Source organism: Dermacentor albipictus, chromosome 4 (assembly GCF_038994185.2).
Source record: "Dermacentor albipictus isolate Rhodes 1998 colony chromosome 4, USDA_Dalb.pri_finalv2, whole genome shotgun sequence".
NCBI classification, from domain to species: Eukaryota; Metazoa; Arthropoda; class Arachnida; order Ixodida; family Ixodidae; genus Dermacentor; species Dermacentor albipictus.
In genome coordinates this window covers 126420837-126439797 of record NC_091824.1, presented here as the reverse complement: position 1 = coordinate 126439797, position 18961 = coordinate 126420837, and the positions used below count along the sequence as shown (strand labels likewise).

Here is an 18961-nt window from a genome sequence, read left to right as displayed (position 1 = left end):
TCTCCGTTCCTTCCTTCAAAGTCTGACGAGCCAGAAGGTAAACTCTTGAGAAATTGATCACAACAGACACGGCGCTTATGCAATTAGGGAGAAAAGCTGTCCTGTAACTCGGTAGCGAAAAGCACCAAAAGGCAACGAACTGTGCCGATTACTCTTGAGTACGCCTCTCTCGGTGCTCCCTTATATTCTAAGGACCAACTTTCTCCCGAGGGCATGTCTCGGCAAGAATGCGAACCGAACCCCGCGCGCTGAGACGTCGCAAAGGAGCCGCGCAACGAAAGACGAGAGTGCCGTCGGGCACTGGGCAAATTGCGTTAGGCTAACGCGCCTTCAGGCGGGACGACGAGGCGACTAATTAGAAATATGAGGTTGAAGAATTCCCTGCCCCGGAGGGGGGGGGGGGGGTGCAACGACACGGAGACGTCATGGCTGTACCTTTCTCGTGTCGCTTGGCCCCGCTCGTCTTAAGGTATGCCACAACAGGTACGCCACCTCCCAACCCTCCGGCCTTAAGCGCTCTGCTAGACCACCTTCCCGTGCAGTCCTGAACTTGACTGGCAAACCCCCCCTTCCTTTTGCAGCCATCTTAGCTTTGCCGTCTGAGAAGTACGCCTAACTTCGATATGAAGCAATTTGCAATGCAGATGTAATATGGCCGAAGCATACCCCGCAGGCATTTCCGGCCCTCGGTTGCCAGAAATTTGGGCCGAGCACGGCTTTCCGCAACATAGAATGGCAGGAATGGGGTGTCGGAGGGGGCCACTGTAAAGGCGGCCACCCGCTCCCATTTCCGTTCCTGGACCTCGAGCCGGAAGAAAGTTGCCCCAAGCGTCACGCTTTTGACAGCTCTACCCATGACGGGAGCGACGCGCTTGAAGAAGACCGCCTTGCCGCGCTCAAGGAATGTCGTCATAGCAGAGCATTCAAAGTCTCGCACAAGCTTATAGTGTGGAAAAGCTGCATAACCGATACCCGGAGATAAAAATAACCTGACGTATCGCACACCAATGCCCTCGAGAATGGTTGATGTAAGGTGCGCCGAAGGGGTTCTGCTAGTTTTCGATGCCAGTTCTCGTGCCGTCTTAGCCGAACAGCTCTATATTCGAGGAGCGTAGCAGCACTGGCTCTAATAGGCTTGAGTTACTCCTGCGAGACGAAACCCGCCTACAGTCGAATTGAGTTAGCGCCAAGATATTGTTGAAACCTTTTTAGAAGGCTTCAGTTATTCAGACGGATTTGAATTTACGAGCTGTCTGTCGCGAAAGGTATCACTGGAAAGATAAACCTTATCCTGTTTAAAAGTCTCGAACAGCGTACTTTTTTTTTCATGGGCGCTCGTGCGCAATGCTGAGAAACGACGCGTTACGGCCGTGTTTCTAACAACCTTCTGACGCCTTGCTTTGAGTGTTTCTGACAGCTGCGCGACTTGGGCAACATTAGCTTTCTCCTGAGTCTCATCCTGAGCTAAAGAAAAGCTCTCTCTTTCTCACTTTGAAAAAGACGATACAGTAGTAAGAAAAGAAAACCTCCTGGCGGCACCTTCTATTTCTCATGCAGTCTTTGATACTGAAACGAGACTCAGTGCTACGGCTCTATTTTTATCTGGAAGAACTATATGGTACATTCGACGGAGCAGCCAGAAAACATAGGAGACATGAGTGACGTTGAGTGACATTCTATGATTTTGCCTCATGGAGAAACATGTCTTGAGCATGCTGTGAATACGCCGGTTGTCTTTCTTGAGTGCGACAGCTGTCGCATTCGATATAACATTCTACAAGCTGAAGTCTGCCTCTACATGTATCTAAGAATTCTAGGCGTTCTTGCGCTGATATAATTCTATGTATTTTTTACGATCTTTCTTTTGCGATTATGATACATGGCTAGCTTATTCAGCTTTTTGCGTTTGCAGCAAAAGATCACAATCAGTAATGTCAGAAACGAAAGCTCAAGCCAGACCACATGCACATATCCCGCCACTAACTTCAGTACTGAAGCTGGCAAAGAGAACCATGGTTGCAGTGGTCAGAAGGTTGCTTCTGACAAGCTGTAATGCATCGACAATGCGTGCGCTACATTAATAATAATAATAATAATAATAATAATAATAATAATAATAATAATAATAATAATAATAATAATAATAATAATAATAATAATAATAATAATAATAATAATAATAATAATAATAATAATAATAATAATAATTTATTATTATTATTATTATTATTATTATTATTATTATTATTATTATTATTATTATTATTATTATTATTATTATAAAAGTAACCGCGCACATAAGAATCCTGGTAGTGTCTGTCGTTATACCTACCCCTCCTCTTATTTTTATGCGTGCTGTATTATACCAATATGAAATATTATCAACTCAATTATGCCCCGCTCTCCATAAACAAAAGAGAATAAAAATAAATATGAAATGCGCAAGTGAACCTGATACCAATAGTTACAGGTGACATGGCGGGTAATTTTTTTAATCTTTTAATCCCATTCACCATCCCTATACACAGTAGCATGTCAGCGGTTGTATACGCGCAGGCAAAAATCTATGTTTTCCTAATAAATAGTCTCTCTCTCTCGCTCTCCATAATGTCTCGCAACGTTTGCGGAGGCTTCAATGTTTTTGCTCAACTTATCGTCAAGCACCCTGGCTCGTAATGCCTCCCTTACCAATTTTAACATAGCGCGCGCGTTCGAGCGTTTAAGCGCGGCTTTTGTGCGCTTATGTGCCGTAATGGCAAAGATCTGTCGTCTCATTGGCGGGGTCGCCGTGACAACCGCTGCCTAAATTCCTAATAAACACCGCTCCTGAATAATTAAAGGGAGGGTGTCATGTGTAGGACTGAAGTGTGAGAGGTCTACTTCAAATGGATCGAGGCTCGGACCCTGCAATCCGTGGTTGCTGCCTTACAGAGACTCGGTGGCTTCGTTGCTATCCGCAAACAATGGGGGACATAAATTTACATTACTATCGCTTATTCTACTGACCAGTGCACGCGAATCCGCCGAAACAAGGGAAGTAGCTAACCCTTCTCGATACGACCCCAGGCCCAGAGTTCCGGCCGCCGATATGGGACCACGCCTGGCTACCTACACTGCTAACCTTTCTGCCGCCCCCCCCCCAACCCCCATAGCTTCGCTTGTTTAATATTCCAAACCAGCAGGGTTCCTCTAATTTGGGTCGCGGGATAAAGGCGGGGCCGGAAGCGGCCCTGCCGCGCCTACGCGAGGCCCCAGTATTCGTATTCGCCGCGTGGCCGCGCCGCTCACTTTATCGTCGTGTGATGGATGGTCTGCGCGTGGATCTCCTGGCGGTGCGCGGGCTTCATCCGAGCTCCAGCGTTCCACGCCGGACAAGCCGCGTCGCTGACCGGTGCCCATCTTCGCTGTCGTAGTCTGCGCAAAAAAACCGCGAGAAAGACGAGCGGTGACACAACTGTATCGTGATGCGTATTGTGAGAACACACAAAGACGAGCCAGCAGGTCTATACTAAAGACCCAGACGAAAGAAGGAAATGTACCATGTTGTAATTGGTGATATGACCAATTCGGCTACGACTATTTTAATCTGCGGCACATTGAAATCAGTGCAGGTACAATGCCAAACTAAAAGAAAGCTGTCACTGCACGAAAGCGTGACAGCGTCTATATATTATTCGGTTTGTACGGCACATTCGGAAAGGGTCTGCAGCAAAGACTAAAGCACAAGCCTGCGCTATTATGCTCAGGAATTGCCTGAAAGACGTCTAAAGAAATAGAGGCAGTTGAGCTATAAGTACGGTTTCTTTTTTTCTTTCATTTTCAAGGGTTTGGTTCCAAATATCGGTTGGTGTGTTAATGTCGTTGCCTTGCTTAGATATGGCGATTGCGGTGGCATCTCCATAATAGTGCGCAAATTTCAAACGACTGCTGCATGAACAGCGCAAATATTCCGGATATTCTGTGTGAGTGTCGAGCGGGTACTGGTGTAAAAATTGCTGTAAAGCCAGCCCATGCCAACGTGTAGAAATTATTTTGTTCTATAGGAGCTCAAATTAATTAGGGATGTATTATTAGTCCTGCACTTATGCCATCTCGGTTCACCAAGTTTCCTTGAAACGCGAGAAGAAACATATGTTTTTTTTTTTAAATAAAGCTTTAAGCAGTTGAATTGACATCAGGAACACGGCATGACTACCCCATTCGTATTATCGCAGTGGTGCTGACAGCATATAAGTTCTGCGCTTCAAGCAGATATTTGTAATTTACGAAAACGACGGAAGCGTACGCTGACATTAAGCCGCTAAAAATTCTATGAAGGAGATGTACCTTCTTCGAAAAGTGGGCTACCGTCACGTTTCATGTCAGCCAACAACGAGAGCTTTCCGTGGGGGCTGCCGTGGCCAATCTCCACGATAGCACTGGAAAACACGAGAGAGCGCCACCAGCTATTGTTCTTGTGTTTGTTCTTGTTTCTCGCGTTATTGGAAAAGCATATCGCGGGTTGCTTATTTCAGTTGTGCCACTCTTAGTACATGTTTGATTTTAATGTGGGCCCAATTTTAAGAGCAAGTAAGCAAAGTCTGAAGGAACAGTAGATTGTTGCCTACTACAACGGAATGACTCGCAGTGAGCATGATGCACACAGAATCATAAATAAATTTGGTGACATTTGAAGCTTAAGTTCTGCAGTGAATGATGTGTTCTCTTTTCTACAGCCCGTATCAGCCTGCAAATTCTTTACTTGGGCTCACTACATCACGGCTGCCTGTGATGACTGCTGTTTGGACGAGACATTCTCAAATGAATCCCAGCGCTAGCGTTGCGGATTCTGGGCCATGCTACGCATAGTGTACAAAACTTCTATACAGCTACATAGAGTTGGGTTAACGGGCCTCACAGCCATTTTAATGGCATATTTCTTGCATGCTTGCACTTTTCTTCACAGGTAGAAGCGGCACGCTATAAAATATAATACGAGCTGCGTCTCCGTTCCGAGTCTGCTACTAGTTATTCTCACTATTTATCATAATTTATAATGACGGCACAATCGCTCGAAAAGGAGTTTGTGCTCCAAGAGGTATTCTAAGCTCTGCATAAGGCACTGTCAGGAAAAGCTCCAATTGTTGTGACATGAAATGATTTCTCTCGTATTTGGCTATACGATAGAGATTATTGTCGATCGTGCAGCGAATTGTCCTAAAGCGGCTAATACAAGAGTTTGTTCAAAAACACTCGCTCTGCCGGGTATGCCAGTACAATAAATTACCAGCCTGAAAATTTTCCATCGAGAAAGAACTAGCATTGACTGAACGAAGTCTAGGTAAAACACAACATTATTTTAGAACGTCATAATACATTTTCGCACCATACTCTCGGACGGCGCAGGGATGTCGCAGTTACGAAGTAAAAGCAGGCGTAATGACTGCTCGGCAAGAACGTTTTACTTACTTTTCGCGTTCTTCAAGCCGTGGTTTTGTGTTTGCTGAAACGGATGAAAAGAAAAAAGAATTGTCAGCTTACTTAGCTGAAATGTTCCCGAAAAACACACTTGTCTGCAGGCATCGCACACAATGCTCTGTAGCGAGACCTACAATTTACCTTCCTTTCTTTCCCCATTCTTATTACACGCGCAACCACACGCAGACACATGCGCATGCACTGCAGATTGTTAAGCATAGAGCTGTCTGAGACCTATTATCTGTAACTAATTTGGCACAACACTTCGTAGCAGTGATCCTCATGATTAGCCTACTTTGAAACCACAACAGCGCAAAGCGCTCTAAGAATGATGTAGCGCCTTACCGCGTAACGTTTTACCGTCTGCGACACCCAGTTTCCTCCGTTTGCACCCATTCCAGTTACTCTAATAGAACGCCAGCTATATGTTTTCTGCGCTTTACGCGACCTTCCCAACTTTCATTGCCTTTCACTCTCACGCGGAGTATGAACTGCAGAGGTTTTCTGTCTATTCCATACTCAACGTTATTACTCCCATACTTGTTACAACTCCCAACGTTGCACGCACCATTTCCCGTTGCACCCCTCGTTTCACCATCCCTACGTTTTTCTCAAGCTTCTTTGTTATCCCTAATGTTTAGTCCCCTTAGGTTAATACTGGTAGATACGCTTTTGCAAACCGCAGGTTCCCGAGATATACTTAGCAGTAAACCTTTCCAATCTTGCAACCGGAATATTTCTTGCAAACATATAAGCAGTAAGATTTGGAGCCATTGTAGAGCCTTTTTAGCTGTCCCATTTCAGCTATTCTTTAAAGGATTAGGCAACTGCAAACCATTGTTTTTGTACATTTCCTGAACTATTCACGTATGCTTTCCCCTCGATTGTACAACGTCTCCATGGCGACAGCTGCCTCAGCTGAATGGAATACATTTCCGTGGTAGGTAAAAGCCGTATTAGGGCGCGTCAAGATAGAAAAAAAAAGAGACATGCTACACTCTAAAAACTAGGAAGGGTATCGCAGGAGTGAAGAGGCCGGTTCACTCTTCAAAGCGTCGTTTTACTCTCGCAAAATGTCGAGGAGAGTGAAATGCATTGTTCACTCTCTCACCAAGGAGAGAGTGAAATGTGCTTTTCACTCTCCCCCTTCAGAGAGAGAGAGTAGTTCTACTCTTGCGGCAATAGAGAACAAAACGTAGCGTGATCTTCTGCTTCAACTGTAGGTGGCTGGCCCCGAACATGGCAATGCATCATTCATGCACGCTGAGCAAAGAACACATCGTTTTGCTTCTAAGAGAACAGGCCGCCGCAGTTCAAAGGAACGCGTAGCGAGCGCTCTACTTTTTCACTCGGAGTTCTCCACCGCGCGCGCGCGCGCTCAAGATCGCGGAACAACACAGCACCGGAGAAAGGTGATCTTTTATTGTGTCTGTAGCTCTCAATTTACTCATCACGGCTTTTCTTTGAATGCCTCAACCGTTGAGCTTCCTGCTTCTGCTCCTCCAAGTACATTTGTCGCCGGTTCCATGTGCCTAAAACTGGTATCTGCAGCTCCTTTGTAATTTGAACTTTAAGGATGTCGCTTTCCTTCTATTACCTCCACAGACAATTCTCTGTGACATGCGAAGAATGTCACAGAAGGGAAAAAAAAAACACTTGGCAATGTCTGCTATGTCTAGCCAAGTGTACAAATTTAAGGACTTTCCAGTACTTCTAAAAATTCCAGGCTTTTCAATGCCTTGAAAACGGCATTTTAGAAATAAAGGGTTTTCAAGGATCGCTACAAACCCTGGTTTCTAGCACCTAAATAATTTTACAAGCTTATTTTGGCATGGAGTTCGGAAATTCATGCTTTTTAGCTAACGCTGCATCATCTCTGTACATTGAAACCACGAGAGCGCAACCATTTTGGAGTAAAGAAAAATACTGAAAGCTTTTAATACCACTCTTTTTCTATGGAGCTTCGTATTGCCTAGTTAGGTTTACGAATGTGCCTGGTTTTGGTGGGCGTTTCTTCGACATTTTCTGTGAGAAGTAGATGACTAACCCCCGTATTCAGAAATGTATATTAATACAAAACCCATGCTTGACTTTATATAAACGACGCCTGGTGCGAACGTCCCCCAGACGCTCACTGCCTTTCTTTTGGTGCGTTCACGACTTGCGTCATTTAGATCAAGTCAAGCATGGGCTTCAAGTTATGATGCATTTCTGAATATGGGGGTAAGCGTGCGCTATTTCGGGCAACGCATTGTGCCATTGGCACTGAGAGGAAACGGGGAAAACAAAGTTAACGCCCTATACTCCTAAACTTTCGCGTACCTGTGGTGTGCGTGTTTCGTGGAAGAAGAAACAGCGCTAACACCAGGACGAAAAAAAGCATCGACCACACCAGCGCTTCGTGGTGTTGTCCATGTTTTTGCGTCGTCCTTGTGTTGCGCTGTTTCTTCTAAAATGCTCAACCAACTAGCCGGCAAGTCTATCCTGTGCATATATATTGAACACACGTATGAATGTAGATGGTCTTCGAAGCTTTTAGAACGAGCACTGCCACAGGATACGAGCAGTGCACGCGTAACAAGTGGACACATTACTCATTTAAACATGCGTGCCAATGCATGTGACGCGGCTATCGGCATAAGCAGTCTCCAAATGCTGGAATGCGTGCTCTTCAAAACGCTAACGATCCGCTGCTAATGCAGGACAACAGCTCACAGCGGACTGAACCAAACTCTAAACTAATGCACCTGAAAAGAACGCCTACACGGCAGCGTGAGGCACGTCGAAATGCCTGGTACTGGCATCGCAGTTGACCACATACGAATGGAACTGGCGGAAAAAATAAACAGAAATGCTCACCAGTATACGCGCGACTTAAATTCACATACGTGGATGGTTGGCACGATACTTTGTATCCGCGTATTTTCGGAGAACATATAATGCATGGACTGGAAAAGCACTCGATCGTGAGCTGAACGGCACATTTGTTATTTTCCTGGGGTGACGACAAGCCGTGAATAGTTCTCACGTCGTCGTCTACGTTGTATTCCTCCATTAGTCGTAGCAAGGAATGGAAATGATGCAAACGCAAACGTATTCCAGTACACAACAGCACAGCACACTGCAGAGAAACTCCAACCACCGCAGCCGATTCCTCAAATACATTTGTTATGTATATAAGCTCTAAAACAACACGACTGAGCGTGGTGGCTTTGTGGTGTAATGGTTAGGATGTGTGCTTTGAATTGTATAGATGCGAGTGTACGCGGGTTCGAATCCACGTGATGTATAGAGCAATGTGGTTCTCCATAAGTGTGTGATTCCCTCGACTATTGTGTTCTAATTAGATTATGTGTCTCCTGATTGTGAAATATGCGAAAATATTTGCGGATTAAATGTGAATTAGCTTTTTTTTCTCCGCAGTGGCGTTCGGGACACATACGCATAGGCCGATTACGAGCCGTCACGACTCATGGTAGGCAGCAAATAGCCAGGAAAAATGACTTTAAAATCCTGCATAACATTGCTCACACCTATTCTGAAGGCCGCTTGGAATCGGGCCACTGAGTCTGAGGAGCCGCCTAGAGAACGGTGTATCAGCGACCCTAATTTGATCTGATTTCCTGCCTGCATGCGTGGCCAGGACTTCGCTAAGAGGGTATTGGGAAGAGTAGTTGCACTCTGTTTGGGGGAGTAGAAGTACTCGGTCTGGTGGAGTGCCATTACCCCTACGGTGAGAGTATTACCACTCTGCGGAAGAGTACTAGCACTCCCTGTGGGAAGAGTATTATCACTCTGCAGAAGAGTACTAGCAATCCCTTGCGGCGGAGTAACAAAACTCTGTCAACAGGAGTTGACCTACTCTCTCTCAAAGAGGGTCGATCTACTCTCGAAAAGAGAGTGAAATATGGGACAAGCCGCTACTCCCTCAAAGGGAGTGCCCGGCACTCTCTTAGTTTTTAGAGTGTACTTCAGAACTTGCCTCATGCACATTCGTACTTCTAGAGGTTGTTCATGGCTGGGAAGTAATAATTATAGGGCTGCTTCTTTCAGTAGTCACTTCACCCAACACAACCAATAAGTTTCAGTCTTCAAGCTTAGGAACTTGCTTGATAGTTCTCGTGCACCATCATTACGAATTTGAGGCGTCGATAATTGTATAGTGCTAGATGATCGTAGCAACGTCCATCAAACAGTCGAGCTTCATAATTTAGGACAACCTTGCGCTTTATCTTATTTCAAGGAAGATAGCCGTTGCTTCACTTGCAATCACTAACGCAAGCATAATATCCCGGGCAAATCGTACTTTAGAGAACTCTTTCGAGAACGAAAAGTCATTTAAACATTTTATTTTTTTCTTCGCTAATAGGCAGCGCATAAAGCGGCCACAATTTCAAAAGCGAGGCATATCACGTCGGGCACCCCGCTAAAATATTCAATGCAAGAGTCATTAAAACGGTTGTTCCCGCTCTCAAAAACTGAGCGCACAAGGAAAATTACAGCGACACGGGCATCATATGGAGAAGCGGGGATAATTTCGCGAAGGAAAATGACATAAAAGGCGCGAACGACGGTAACCTAAATGACGAAGGGGCGGTTAGAGCAGGCACGCTATTACGCAGGTGGGACCACTCACACTGAATGCGCTTTCGGATAACAACGATGCTAATAATAACGATGAGTAGAACGATGATGATGACGACGCCTCCGGCGATGCCCGCCATGATGATGAGGTTCTCTTCTTTCAGCAGAAGCTGCGCCCAGCCGGCGGGACCTGCGCACAAGGCACGGTTTTACGACGGGTGCCCATCACAGCGGGGGCATCACGTTTCATCGTTTCCAAGAGACACACGTACAAATTTGATGGCATGTACAGCCCTGCGTGAAGCCGCTCCTTGACAGCGGTATCGGGTGCTCTCAGTATATTCGAGCGGTTTTGGACAGATCATCAGAATGGGTGCATGCAGTAGGAGAGGAATCGAGGAACTGACAAGAGTAGTTCGAGTGTGTTGGTGAACGACAAAATAAGTATATACGAAGGGGTTGCACGCAAGCCGCACCTTTTCTTCAGTATTACGTTACCTGTCCAAACTGCATGCTTTCCTCTTAATCTCAGCTAGAATATCAACTGCCCGTGTTTGCTTTCTGATACACACTCCCCTTTTCCTAGTTTTTAACGTTACACGTAAAATATTTTTCGCTCAGTTTCTAGTTGCACGGCCCTTATCTCCTCCTAAAGCTCCTTGTTATTTTCCAAGTTTTATCTCCACAGGTTATTGCATATACAATGCGTCTATTGTGTATACTTATGTCTTGAAGGATATTAGTAAGCGACTGCCATACCCACTCGAACGTGTTTTTGTCCATCTGGAAATTTCGTTCCCATGAGCCGGATGTACTGTGATTTCTTTAGCCTAAATAACAGTACTCTTACACCGATTTAATATGCTTACTACCAATCATGAACTCCCCTGGCCTTGCCAGTGTGCGGAACGCTACTTTAGGCTTTTGCACGCTACTTTTCAAACCTACAGCTAATCTCTTGCCAGTTGAGGTCTTCTATAATTTAATATGGGTTACCTGCACCATTGCTAAACGCGATAACATGATTTGCAACCCGCAGATTGCGCAGCCATTCTGCGTTGAACCTCACATCTCGTCGTCCCCAATGTAGAAACTTGAATGTGAACAACATAGCTTATGTGGAATTTTTTTTGTTTGCTTACTTTGCGCACTTGAACCTGAGTACACGTAAATCCACTGTTCTACATTTACTCAACACTGACGCTTAAAAGACACAACCATGCCATAAGGTCGCAGCCACACGCAGTTGAAATTGAACAAGGGGCGGATTTTCTCAGTATTAAATTCAGACGGCGAAAAATCATGCACGAGGCTCATGCAACATTCAGTCATGAAATAGCGGTGGTGGGTATATATCACAATTAATATATCATTTAAACGCTGTTCTTTATATGCGTCGGGTGCCGTTGTACGTCGGCCCTAAAGGGAGCTTGCACTCTGTTATGAAATCGCTTTCTTTCGTAATCTGACCCCATGAATGATAGCTCTCCGCGAACACGCGTACTACAAATTATTCACGAGGTGCTTCGCAAAAAGCTGTTTGCATATATAACAATGCACTCAAGTGTGCACCTATGATATTGTGTTGCAGAGAGAGAGAGAAAATAATGTAGAGAAAGGCAGGGAGGTTAACCAGAGGTAGTTCCGGTTGGCTACCCTGCGCAGGGGGAAGGGTTAAGAGGGATAAAAAGAGAAACAGAGTAGAAGGGGGAGATAGAAAGAAAGGGAGACAAGCACGAACAAAGCGCGTACACTACAGAGCGGTAGGGGGCGGCATTCTTAGAGTCTGTCGTGAAGCCCCGTGGACCGCAAGAACCTTACTAGCGCGAGTAGGGCCTTCAACGCGGATGTTCTTTCGGAGCATTGGCCTAAAGCTTTTAGTTCTGAAATTGGACGATTGTCCAACTGGTCCAGCACTCTGCACATCACTTGTCTCTCAGCACTGTATCGCGGGCAGACACAGATAATGTGTGCGAGCGTCTCGTCGATGTTACATGTGTCGCACGTGGGGCTGTTGGCCATTCCTATGAGGAAAGCATAGGCGTTTGTAAAGGCAACGCCTAGCCACAGACGGTAGAGCATAGTCTGGTCACGTCGGGGTAATCCAGGCGGGAGGTGCATCCGTATGTCCGGAGACAACGAACGCAACCGACACATTGTGAAAACATTCGAGTCCCACAGGGGCAAAGTACACTCACGGGTCATCAATCGCAGCTGAGCCGCAGCGTCTGTTCGCGAAAGCGGAATGAAGACTCGTTGACCACTTTCATGTGCAGAACGGGCGGCTTCGTCGGCGTGGTCATTCCCGCTGATGTTACAATGTCCTGGAAGCCACTGAAAGATTATGTTGTGTCCCTTGTCATAGCTTTGGTGATATATGTGCCGAATTTCTGAGGCCAGTTGTTCATTGGGTCCGTGGCGCATTGGGCTTCGTATGCACTGAAGGGCTGCCTTGGAGTCACTAAAGACTGTCCATTGTTGCGGTGGCTTCTGCTTAATGAAATCAAGTGCAGCACGGAGCGCCGCGAGTTCTGCACCCGTCGATGTGGTCACACATGAAGTTCTTAATTTGATTTCCTCAGATTGTGCTGGGAATATGACTGCAGCAGCAGAGCTGTTGAGTTTTACTGAACCGTCCGTGTATACATGTTGGCGGAATCTGTGCACGTTGTGAATGTGCTCCAAAGTTGCTTGTTTCAAAGCTTGCAATGGCGCTCCAGCTTTCTTTCTGATTCCTGGAATTGTCAGTTCAACTTGCGGCCGGTGCAGACACCACAATGGATCTGACAATCGTGCAGCGGGCGTAAATCCTGATGGCAAGTACGATTGATGTCTTTGAATAGTTTTAGCAAAGGTTGAAAGTGGCCTCTTTGCTGGCAAGCAAGCAAGATGGTGTGAGGGAATCCGAGTCAGGTGTCGGATGTGCGCTCTCAGGACATGTGTATCAATGTATACTGTCAAAGGAGCGTCTCTGGCTATGGCCACTGTCGCAATCGATGACGTAGTTTTGGGAAGACCGAGACAAGTCCTGAGTGCTTGGGCTTGCACGCTCTGTAGTTTGCGAATATTCGTGGTGCAAGTATTTCCTATTACAGGTAAGCTGTACCGCAGGAAGCCCAAAAACAGTGCTTTATATAGTTGCAACATTGATGGTACTGTTGCGCCCCAGGACTTGCCGCCGAGAAACGCAAGAAGGTCCACAATGGCGGCCAAACGCTTTGCCATGTACGAGATGTGAGGGCTCCAAGACAAGTCTCTATCAATGATGACGCCAAGAAAGCGGTGCGTTCGTCTATATTGTATAATTTGGTCATTAATCCGCAAAGCATACGGGGCCATCGATTTGCGAGTAAAAGCAACCAGTGCACATTTCTCAGCGGAAAGCTCCAGGCCTTGTCTTCTTAGGTATCTTGACAACTGTTGAGGCTTTCTGAAGTCGTGCGCGAACTTGTACACATGTCACGCCTGAAGCCCATATGCAAATGTCGTCTGCATATACGGAGAGTTGTACGGTTCGCGGTAACGAATCAGCGAGACCAACGAGCACCAGGTTGAAAAGGGTAGGGCTGAGTACTCCGCCTTGCGGTACACCACGACTGGTATAGCTAGATGGCGTTGGTCCATCTTCAGTCAAAATAAAGAAAGATCTTCCATTCAGATAGTTGCATATCCAGCAAAAGGTGCGTCCACCAATCCCTACAGCTTCTAAGGCGTCCAGAATTGCATGATGATCTACATTGTCGTACGCACCTTTAACATCAAGGAATAAGGCCGCAGTGATGCGTTTCAGGTGTTTCTGGTGTTGTACGTATGTTACCAGGTCGATAACGCTATCTATTGACGAGCGGCCACGTCGAAAACCAGCCATTACCTCTGGATAGACGTTGTAAAATTCCAGGTACCATTCTAACCGTGTAAGGATCATTCTCTCCATTACCTTGCCGACACAGCTGGCCAGTGCTATTGGACGGTAAGATGACAATTCCAACGGGGATTTGCCAGCCTTGAGGAGAGGAACAAGCCGACTGGATTTCCACGTTGTAGGGACCAGGCCGTCACGCCATGATGAGTTGTATAGGCCAAGAAGGGCATCTCTGGCCTCCTGACCAAGGTTTGCAAGTGCAGAGTATGTGATGCCGTCGTGTCCTGGTGACGAAGATCGCCGGCACCCAGCAAGTGCGGCCTCCAGTTCTTCGATGGAGAAAGCAGCATCCATACGAGGATCTCGGGAGCAAGGGGGCACTATGGGAATAGGTGCGCAAGGTGAGTGCGTGAGCGCCGGACCCGCGATCCTTGCGCAGTAATCTTCGGCTACCTCGACTTCTCGGCGTCCTTGATGTAGGGCTAAAGACTTAAATGGACGACGCTGTTGAGGAGCACTGCGAAGTCCACGGATTGTTCTCCAGACAACCGACAGAGGTTTACGCGGGTCGAGAGACTCACAAAACGATTTCCAGCGTTGATTTTGCAGTGCAGCAAGGCGACGCCGAATTTTCTTTTGAATGCGTCTGGCCTCTCTAAGGTCGTATAATGATTTAGTCCGCCTGTACCGTCGCTCCGCTCGCCGGCGGATTGCACGGAGGCTCTGTATTTCCGAATCAAAATCTGTGTATTTCTCTAATGGCCGATATGAGCGCATGGCATCCTGCATAGCCTTGGCGATCTCAAATTCTAGTGTGGATGAAATGCCTTCGTGGCATGCGTCTTCCATAAGTGATTTAAACACGGGCCAATCTATTGTTCGTATAAAATTTGATGGAACGGATTTGGTGAGGCCTTTTATCTTCAGGTAGGTAGGAATGTGGTCGCTGCCGTGCGTTTCTATATCTGCGAACCAATGGACGCAGCGAGTGAGGCGCCGCGAAACAAACGCTAAGTCTAAACAACTACTGTATGTCTGTCCGCGCAGAAACGTGGGACTGCCATCATTTAGACAACAAAGTTCATGGTCGCAAGCAAAGGACACGAGGTTTCTTCCTTTGGAATTGATCTTGTTGCTTCCCCAAAGTGAATGATGCGCGTTGAAGTCCCCAACAACAATCCATGGACCAGGTGTCGTATCTATAATGTCACTCAGTCTCTGCCTATCGAAACGACTTGATGGAGAAAGGTAAGCGCCCACTAAAGTAAACGCAAGTTTTTTGTTTTTTCACGGTCAAACACACATACTGATTAGTGTCATGTGGCCGCACTGGATGAACAACATAAGTCAGGTCACACCGTATGTAGATGGTCACTTTGCTAATGTCAGTACAAGTCGATGACACATGAGGTTCGTAGCCTGAGATCCGGACGGGTTTCTGTAGCTTCGGTTCACAGATGACAACGATGGGGAATCGATTGGTGAAAACGTAATGGCGAAAATCACTCCAAGATTTCAGGCCGCGGGCATTCCATTGCATAATAGATGCTTCCTTGACTTGTCTGAAGAACGGCTGACGCGGTAGAGCCATTGTGCTTGCTACTCGAGGCTCGCAAGAACCGGATCCAGGCCGTCCAGCACTTGTAGTGCACCTCGAGCAGATGGCGTCTGCATGTCGTTTATCAACACGCGAATGACTTTCATTAGAGATTTTATTAAGGCGATAACTTGTTTGTCTTGACTGCGCACGTGATCGGAGCCCTCATTGGTTCGTCGGTAGTCCACCGTCGACCTTTGCTGGGCTGGAGGACTTAATGTCGGAAGTGCAGGCCAGTCGTTTGCAGTAGAGGTATTCACTGCGTCATCAGACACCGTGTTGGTAGTGTGGGTGAGCGCCTTGGGAGCACCAGCCTCAGGAAGTATCGTCTGTCTTGCGACGGTATCAGTATTTCTAGACGAAGATCGTCTACGGCGACGGTGGACACTACGCCGTCGTACTTTGGCGGCGGCCTCTCTGTGAGTTGAGTTGTCTCTCACCATTTGTTTTAGGACTTTCCGCTCTGTCTTGTGTCTCGGGCAGTCTTTCGACGACGCTTCATGGGGACCAGAGCAATTGGCACATTTGAAGTGAGTCGCACGGCAAGCATCTGCGCTGTGCTGCTCAGAGCATCTTGCGCACACGGTCGCATTTTTGCATATGCCGCTGACATGCCCGATCTTCAAACAATTGCGACATTGAAGTGGTCTTGGAACGAACGGTCGCACTTGATGACGAAAAAATCCAACTTTCACGTGGGACGGCAAGCTACCTCCCTTGAAAGTTATCCTCACACAGCGTGAATCTCCTAGGCGACGGATTTCAATAATAGGCACATCTGCTGTGGCGGGCTTGACCAAAATAGGCAGATCGTTGTCGTCGATTGACTCGTCGACATCATAAATCACACCTGATATAGTATTGCTGTCCTGTGGTATTATGGTGCGAACATTTATCTTCCCCAGCATTTTCACTGTATTCAAGATATCCAATGCTGCTCTGTTCTTTACGTCAACCGCGAGAATGTTCTTACGGGTGTTAATTCTCATATCCGTGATCTCATTTGGAACAAGAGCCTCTAGTGTTACAGATACGGCTTGCCTGTTTAGCCGATTCAGGTTGTCGGTCGGCGTCTCGGGTAAGAAGAGGATGGTATGAGCCGCGTCATGGGCCTTTGCTACCGCCGTCGTCCTTGCTGAAGACGAGGAGGCAGTGACGATTCTCCTCTTTCCTTTTCTCCTCACAACGGTCAAGTAGTCGCCGTCATCCGACAGATCTTCTTCTGAAGCAGAGTAGTACAGCAAGGTGTCCTCGCTGCCCGTGTCGCTCATCAGGTGATTGCGCTTCCTCGGAGCGCTCGACGCTGTGCCGTCGGTCTCCTCCGGACGTCTAGCTGACTCCGCTTCCATCGCCGAAGGTCTCGGAAGCGGCGCCTCCCGAAAATACGCAAAAATACTCGCAAAATGAGAGCAGTAGAAAACGGGGTTCCACACAAGAGCCACTTCTTCGTCTTCTTCTTGTGTTGCAGAGTTAATAATGCACCTGATAATCTTCAAGGTGCAGCAGTTGTGTTGCAGAGTTAATAATGCACCTGATAATCTTCAAGGTGCAGCAGTTTTCAATAACAAAATGAGAGCGCCAGTTCGATGTTATTCCTCTTATCTCTTGACTATACGATATCATAAAACACAGTTGCTTTCCAAAAAAAAAAGTAAATCATATTTGCATATCTCACGTTCAACGTCATCCGGCGAAAAGCAGAAGCTGTCAGTGTGAACGGGGAAATGCTGAATGAGCCAAATAAACAAATGAAATAATAAATCAGTCTTGCTTTCATTGCGGACAGCTTCCTTGCTTTAAAACCCTGTTGTTATGCTCGAAAGGAGAGACGGAGGAACTTTGTAATGAATCCTTGAGAGCTCTGCCTTGCGGCCCGCCTAGTATGCAATAATTTAAATGAGAATGCCGGAAATGACTGCTGCTGCCTTTGGATACTGTAGGATTCATCGATGTCTGCTTTTCACCAGCAGTGGTGGCTCAGTGACTGCACCATTCTGCCGCTGAACACGATGTCTCTGGTTCTTTTACTGACCGTAACGGCCCAGATAAAGGGGGGGGGGGGGGGAGGGGGGCTGCAGAAAAAGAAGCTCATTTACCGAGGTTCAGGTTCATGTTATGTAACCGCGGGGCTCCGAAATTCAACTAACCCACTTCGCTATGATGTCTTCCATAATTGCTGCGCCACTTCGCGTTCATAAAATCAATCAATCAATCAATCGATTCATTCATTTCTGCATTTCACACCTCCATACAATACCATCAAAATTGGGTACACTGGTTTCCAATTTATCCTAATGTAGAAAGCAAAGTAGACATGAAAAGACATTGTACGCAATACCAAACATCGCTTTCTAAGTAGATACGAATAGGCAAGATATTCAAGAAGTGATGCATTCCACGAATCGGTGTTATATATGAAATACCTTCTCCTCATCAATTCTTCATAGCAAGAAAGTGTGCTTTAAGGAAACGATACCGTTTCGCCTTGACACGCTCATCATGTATGAAGAGTCACGTTGATGAGCGACTGCTGTTAGAAAAAAAAATGCTCCTTGTAATTCAAAGCTTCAGAGGCTCGACACAGACAGCAAGACCGCCGCCGTTCTCAGAGCTTATCAGGCGGGGCTGAAGAAAGCGAGTTGGAAGCGCGGGTGCCGCACGTGGCAGCAGAGCGGAAGATGGCGATTGCGCTTTCACTATACGCCTTCACTATACGACGGCCAAAAAGTAAATTCCAAGGAGTTCTCGCTGCTTCAGTTCGTTCCCTTCATATATAATCAGCGCGTTCTGCAGGAGGTGTCATTTGCGCACAAATTTATCTAGGCATATCCCCCGCCGAGTTTCGGGATTCCCAACTCCCCAAGGACGCGTAGTCGTTTGCGTATGAACCCTGAACTTCTTTGCGCGCATACACGTCGATGTATGGTTGCTCAGCGGTGCGAGCGCGTCTTCGCAAGGAAGCGAGGGGGGCAGGGCGGTAGCGAAGCAGCTGCCGCCTCGCACTTCTTATCGGGCGGCGCGAGCGATTGAGGGTCGCCTATCCGAACGGAGAAAGTGCGCAAGAAAGGCGCATAGGGTGGGTTCCCTATCTCTCCGAGGGACGTCTAATGAGGCACACGAAGCGTTCTTCTTCTCTTTCTTACGAACGAGGTGGTGGCGAGGGGAGGGGGGGGGGGATTATACAGAGTCGTCGATAAGCGGCCATCCAGATTGCCTTGGGCCTCCTCGGCGGTGATTACATTGACTTGTGCTAAGGCAACTACAAACTAAGGACGCCGGACAGCTTATCCCAACGGCACTTGCGCGGTCGTTAGCGCCGCCGCTCCGTGTACCGTCCCCGTTCGTGTACCGGACACGAACAGCTAAGGACAGTGAGATCAGGGACCCATCTTTGTAGGGGAAATCTTCCTGTATTTTATTTTCGTAACGGTGCCTGCTACAGCCTTCGGCCTCTTTCCTCT

The 18961-nt window shown here is 47.0% G+C and overlaps 1 protein-coding gene across 3 annotated transcripts in view; it reads right to left on the bottom strand.

The window, feature by feature from the left end:
* Positions 1-18961, bottom strand: part of LOC135899532 (hemicentin-1-like) — a 237907-nt gene that overhangs the window by 3010 nt on the left and 215936 nt on the right. For 2 of the 3 annotated variants that reach the window (XM_065428813.1, XM_065428811.2), the window contains exons 11-14: positions 10094-10231; positions 5449-5482; positions 4327-4418; positions 3289-3414 (exon numbers count right to left, since the gene is read on the bottom strand). In XM_065428813.1, coding sequence (XP_065284885.1) covers positions 3344-3414; positions 4327-4418; positions 5449-5482; positions 10094-10231 — 335 coding nt within the window. In that variant the 3' untranslated portion in view covers positions 3289-3343. The remainder of the gene's footprint in view (positions 1-3288; positions 3415-4326; positions 4419-5448; positions 5483-10093; positions 10232-18961) is intronic. The other variant, XM_070537558.1, reaches the window with a different exon arrangement.